The sequence below is a fragment of the Orbicella faveolata genome, unplaced genomic scaffold (assembly GCF_042242905.1).
Source record: "Orbicella faveolata isolate gen_17 unplaced genomic scaffold, um_ofav_v1 contig_1, whole genome shotgun sequence".
Lineage (NCBI taxonomy): Eukaryota > Metazoa > Cnidaria > Anthozoa > Scleractinia > Merulinidae > Orbicella > Orbicella faveolata.
The window spans coordinates 39,330,001-39,336,230 of NW_028301536.1; the positions used below are offsets into that span (position 1 = coordinate 39,330,001).

Consider the following 6,230-nt stretch of genomic DNA (forward strand, 5'->3'; position numbering starts at 1 on the left):
CAGATGCAGAGTGAATATATTCCCTTAGTTCCAAAATGAAATACATCTTGACTAAATAAATTATATACTATACCTGTACAATCTGTATCATTTGCATGTAGAACTTGCACACCATGGATTATAAAAATTTTGGAAACAAAATGGACAATTCACTGTGTTGTACTTAAAAATTACTTCTTGTTCTATGTATATTTATTAAACCAGTCTATATTTTTCTAGTGTTATTAAAACATAATAAATACATGTAGTAATTATATCAAGATTGAATAACTGATTTAAAGAACAAACTGGCCCGAAACTTTATAACCAATGAACAAACAAACCACACAAATCCGTACACAGATTTTGTCTTGATTTGTCCGCTGATTTTCTTTAAATCATCTCCAAATCTCTTCACTGCACCCCTTAACATTTCAATTTCCTCATCTCCCCACTTTCCACTGTTGCTAGAAATAAGAAAAAAAAAAAATTTTATTACTTGCTAAAAGAAACCCAAGTATTTGAACTCTATATTAACTTGTAATGAAAGGCATCAATACCAACGATGATTTGCAGGCTCAAATGTTACTGGGACGGAAGAGAAGAAAATGAACCTCCAGGGACACAGTAAACCTAGGTTGTTGGTGTCCCCGTGGAATTTGAAATTTACATGTACCTCATATTATTTATGGTTTCTTATTATTTCTCAACATGCAAGTCATGTACTATCAAACTTCGCACCTTGTAAAGATTGCTCAAACTGAATTGTCACTTGAAATTACATTAATTATTTTGTACAGTTGTGTGCATGGCCATCATTGTTTTTCAATAACTTCAAGTTTTTTACAGTCAAAAAACCGTAATTGAAGGTTGTTGTGCAAAAAGGGCATATATAGCTTTTTGGGCTGATATTAATTTTTTCAGGATCAAGCTAATTTTTGGCAGACTGACTTGTTCTGACATGAAAAGTATTGTTCCATAATTGTTTTTGTTGATTTGCACTTTGCTTTCGAGAAATAACATATGCAAAAAACTCAGTTTTCCAAGGGTATTTTTGGAGATCTTTTGGAGATCTTTTGTTGAACGAAAAACAAAAGAAACCTTTTGTTTTGCTAAACAATGAAATCACCGAAGCTTGGCATTTGCTACTAGTTGTTTGAACCAATACAACTGTTATTATTCATATAATTACGTTGCTTCGTTAGTGCAAGTGAATACAGTGTAAGGTGCTAAATGGGCTGGATTTGAGTTTGTTTTGCAGTGACAACGGTTTGATACTAGGTCGGTCGATTTTTTTTTCCGGTCTATTTCTCTACTTCTTTCAAAAATAAAAACTTCTATTTAAGAAAAAACCACCGGTCGAAGCTGCTAAAAGTAACCGTTTAAGTTCGCATTGCGTCGAAATCCACCTTCGAAGGATTCACTCCAAAAGATGCTGCTTGGAAAACCAAGGTTTTCCTTATTTGGCCTACATAGTAGGAAAAATTTGAATCATGTGGTGCCAGAATGTCAGATAACAAACAAAAGTCAAATTAATGTATAGTCTTGCGAAGGAAAGCCACATTAGTCTCTAGCAAGGCCTGACAAAAATAAATTTTTAAAAACATACAGAACATGGCAAATTATCGGGCATCAACTTCACAGAGGAAACCATGCAGACCTACATGTGACCTTTGACATGACGTTTGCTTCACCAGTTGAATGGCTCTGCTCTACTTAAAATCTTGAAATACTTTTTCCTAGAACACAGCATATAATGCCCTTCTGTGGCATTATGTGAAACAAAATAGGTTTAAGACCAATATTTTTTGCAAAAAAGAGACCAGCAATTGTACAAATATTTTGAGCTGTACATGTTGGTGTCATGTGGGCCTGTTCACATCAAAATCAGATAATTTACACTTCCGCCGACCAGGAGCCCTGCATGAATTAAAATATGAATTCAGATTTGGTTTGCTGCTCACGCATCCAGCTGTCTCTTCTCAGAGAGGATTGTGGACAGGTTCGAGAGAGCGGTGGAAATCAAGCCTAATTTTGCTTCCACAAATCATGACAATAATATGTCTACAGGTATTAACCGAGATCCATTTATTTGGAACAATTGTTGCTTTTATCATCAATCATGAAATAAATTTTTGACCCACATGGCTGACATTTGCATTATTGTCATTTGCTCCACTGCTGAGACCTGTACAATGCCCAGGGAGAAGGGGGATGAGTGGTCTTCAGATTACATACCTCATTGTTGTTGCTGATGGAGACAGTATACCAGTCTCATTATTTAATGGATGAAGCTGCATTGTTAGCTCTCCTAAATGAGAAAAAGCTTCTCCTGCAGCAGTGAAAATCTCCGCTACCTAAATATCAATGTTCAAAATGGTGACAATATTCATTTACATTTGTAGTCTCTGTGACAAGAGGAAAATGGAGCTGGGGTAGTACATGTATAAACAACAATTCAACTATTGCTCAATAAATTAAAAGTAAAAATCGCCAGATATATGAAACGCAATTAAACTATACCTTTGCTGCGGACGAACTCATCTTCAAGATCTCCAGATCAGTTCATCACAAATTGAAAGTCAACAAATGTTTAAGCCACGAGATTTTCAACTGAAAGTAATAATAATGAACGATGGTTACAAAGTGGAGTAATCACAATAATTGAACAAAATCTACTACACTTTGCAACAAAAATAATCATAGGTGGCTTTGCAAACGATAAGTGATTTCAACCTAGCTAAAATATTACGATAAATTTGTTCGTAACATTCGTAACGATTAAAGCATCCTTGAAAAGCTGAAAACCGCGGAAGATCCACTACAAAAGACACAACTTAGATCATCATTCTTCTACAACGAGAGACTACAAGACAAATGGCACATTTGACAAAATTCAAACATCAAAGTTGTCTATTTGTAGGCGCACTGTTCCCAGTAATTTCTAATTTCACGTGAATTGAGTGCTACCTTTCAATCCTTTGAATGCCCTAAGAAATCACTGAAATCTTTCATAAACGGGCTCTCCGGTGAAGAATATTCAAACACGCTTTACAAACAATTTGTTCCCACCGCCATTTTGCAGATCAATTCGATACCAGATTGCTCAGAGTTTCTCGGGCGACTACAGATGGAGCGTTGTGTAGCGTTGCAGTTGTGTCCTCCGCGTGGCGCGGCTTCGGTTTGCTTGCTGTTACAGCTTTCACTTCGGTAAGTAAGGGCAAACCATACTGTTTCACAATTATATTATTCGCTCTCAATTTAAATATAGACAATATAGCGTTTCTGTCGAGGGCCTATGAGTTGTGGTAAAACTTCAGAAACTTATTGGACCTCACGTCGCACAGAGTATAGCCTGCGAACGCAAACGTATTTCCGGCTGTCGCTTGTCTCCGCCGAAAAATAACGTCTGCGAAGTTGAGCCAGGAAACGATTTCTGTGACGTAATGACTTTTGTTTCTCTTTGGCCAATCAGATTCCATGATACAATAAAACTCGAGTGCTCCTCGCAGCGAATAGAGACCTTAAGCAAACACTGGAGGCGGCAAGGTGGACGCCAACCGGAAGTAAAATTTCCCGCTCTCGAGCTAATTAGCATAATCACGTTGAGTGTTGCCCGCGTCTTCCAACAGTGGCGGCGGCGAGAAAGGTAGGTTTGGCCGCCTCGAGAGACGGTCGCTTTATTTTCCCATTTGTAGCACCTAAAATACACAGAAACTCTTTTATAAAGTTAAAAAATGTTTTTTGACACGTCTCTTTGTATTTTTTTTTGCAAATATTTGATATTTCGTTTGCTTTACAGCGAAAATCTCACTTCACATTGGAGGTGTGAGTGAAGAAGAAAGATGGCAAGCGAAGGAGAGAAAAGCAAAAGAAATGGGTGAGTTTCCTGGATTTACATTGTTCCGAGTGATGTTCACGTCTTGTAGACTTTAAAACTTTAGATTGCAAGTACTTGCTGGTACAAAATGCTATTTTGTTCTTCCAATTTGTCTCTATAACTTTGGAATATTTCCGAAAGGTGAATCGTTAGACAGGACCTGTTTTTAATAAGCTTTTGTTTTCTCTCATCTAGCTCGATCATGGAGTGGACAGAAGCACATGATTTGATCCTAGCGAAAGAAGTCAGAACTTCAGAACCATGGATCTTCAAACCAAGGACTGTAGATCGAGGAAAAGTATGGAATGCCATCACGGATCGTCTGAATGACGAAACCTCCGTGAAGTTTCAGGTGAAGCGGAAAAACGTACAGGAACATTTCAAACTACTACTGGACAAATTCAAGGCGAAACGATAACATCACAGTCAAGCGAAACTGAGTGGAGTTGACATCGAAGATAGCGAGATGGATATTCTGATGGAAGAAATATCAGAAAAATGGGAGGAGGCAGAGGCCAGTGACCTTGGTTGCACTAGTAAAGAAAAGGCTGATTCAGTCTTCGTAAGGAAAGTAAAGATTTTTCGACGTGTGTAGATCCCTCAGCAACAGAAATTCATCCTCGTCTATGATGTCCTCAAAGCATGCAACAGCTAGAAGGTCTCGGACTTCTCGAAAAGTTGCCATTATGCTCGTAAAATCCACGAACAAAGTCAAATTGGACAACTGAAAACGAAAGCAAAACAGCCGTTGCTCGCCGCCGCTTCTACGAAAGCTTAATATTCTAATTTCGCGCCAAGAGGAGGCGGTCTCAACCCAACTCCCGCGCGGCCATCGCCGCCTCCACCTAACCGCCTCAAGTGTTTGCTTAAGGTCTCTAATACCTCGCGCAGTAGTTCTGGGGTTACTTGAACTAAACTGTGATTGGCTTAAAATTCCTACGTCACAGAAATCGTTTCCTGGCTCAACTTCGCAGACGTTATTATTCGGCGGAGACAAGCGACAGCCGGAAATACGTCTGCGTTCGCAGGCTACACAGAGTAGTAATCGTGGCCGTAATTTCAAATCGACCCCGCGCTGGGCGCTCGTCCGATATTAAAATTACCTCGAGCAGTTACTTCCTGAATAATAAAGGAAAGAAGGAAGACATTAAGGCTCACGTAATTGACGCGCGAATGGCGTAGGTATCCAATTGCAGGTGTTCAGCTACAAGAAGATGTTATTGGATAACTGTAATTGTACACCCTTGGGCAATGTATCCCCGAAAAATGGTCTAAAATTCTTTCCGGAGTGTTCCTAAAAAAACTCTAAAATTCTCGGAAAAATCTCTAAAATTATCCCTTGTTTCTGATTGCGAGCTTGTAAATGGCTGACTGCACTCACCTCACTGGGATCAGCCATACCGTAAATCCTCGAATTAGCGCCCGGGGCGCTTATATCAAATTTAGGAGAAGACAGGGGCCGCTTATTCCAGGGAGGTGCTTAATCGAGGGGGCGCTTTTTTAATTTTTCCCGAATCGTGGTCAGATATGGTGGATTTTTTTTTGTAATATATGTATGTGTCAGTCCCTTGGAAGCCCGTCTCTCTTGAAGAACTACGTAATATAACTTCTTTAGCTGGTCCAGGCTTCCTGCAAGAGGTTAGCTGGGCTTTAGGCAATAAATTAGCGGATCTTCGCTACCATCCATTGCGATTGTCAATGTGCAGTGCTTGAAGAAGTCGATAATCACTTACTTGTGATTAAACACGACCAATACTACAGATCCTCTGTTGTCTCAGTACTCTTCCATAAGACAGGGAGAGGGGAGAGGGGCGCTTATTTTAAATTTGGCAGATAGGAGGGGCACTTATTCGAAGGGGGCGCTTGTTTGAGGGTAGGCGCTAATTCGAGGATTTACGGTATTTGCTTCCAACACGGTTGGCATAATTTGAGTGGAAACTACTGACATCACTGTGACGTTTCGGCGTCATCGTGACACCATTCTCAAGGCAAAGTAAATAAATAATGCGAAGATTTGACTTCTGTACAGTCTCTACAAATTAGCATAATAACAAAGGATCACAAGTTCTTCAAGTGAATACCTTTGCGCGAATCGAGTAATAAGTTAGCTACCAATTAGCTTCTAATTACCACCTGGATGCTAATATTGCTCTAAAATTCTACCAAATTTCACACAATCGTTGTCTAAAATTCTCAAAAAAGCATTCCTGACAAATAGGTGCGCGGAGGACCAATGACGATCGAGAATTTTATTTTTTACAATAACTGTCTAATTTCTCGCGCGCTGATCGGCTCATTTTTATCATCAATAAGAGTAAAGACGGATAAAATTTTAATTTATGTAAGCTTTGAAGTTCAATTTTCAGCGGTC

At 39.1% G+C, this 6,230-nt stretch overlaps 1 protein-coding gene and 1 pseudogene across 1 annotated transcript in view; one reads left to right on the top strand and one right to left on the bottom strand.

Annotated features, from left to right (window-relative positions):
- Positions 1-3,253, bottom strand: part of LOC110057248 (uncharacterized) — a 7,229-nt gene extending 3,976 nt beyond the window's left edge. Inside the window, exons 1-4 of the mRNA XM_020763835.2 lie at positions 2,950-3,253; positions 2,503-2,592; positions 2,218-2,336; positions 339-446 (exon numbers count right to left, since the gene is read on the bottom strand). Coding sequence (XP_020619494.1) covers positions 339-446; positions 2,218-2,336; positions 2,503-2,523 — 248 coding nt within the window. The 5' untranslated portion in view covers positions 2,524-2,592; positions 2,950-3,253. The remainder of the gene's footprint in view (positions 1-338; positions 447-2,217; positions 2,337-2,502; positions 2,593-2,949) is intronic.
- Positions 3,254-3,533: 280 nt separating this feature from the next.
- Positions 3,534-4,827, top strand: LOC149119028 (uncharacterized; annotated as a pseudogene).
- The last annotated feature ends 1,403 nt before the right edge of the window (positions 4,828-6,230 follow it).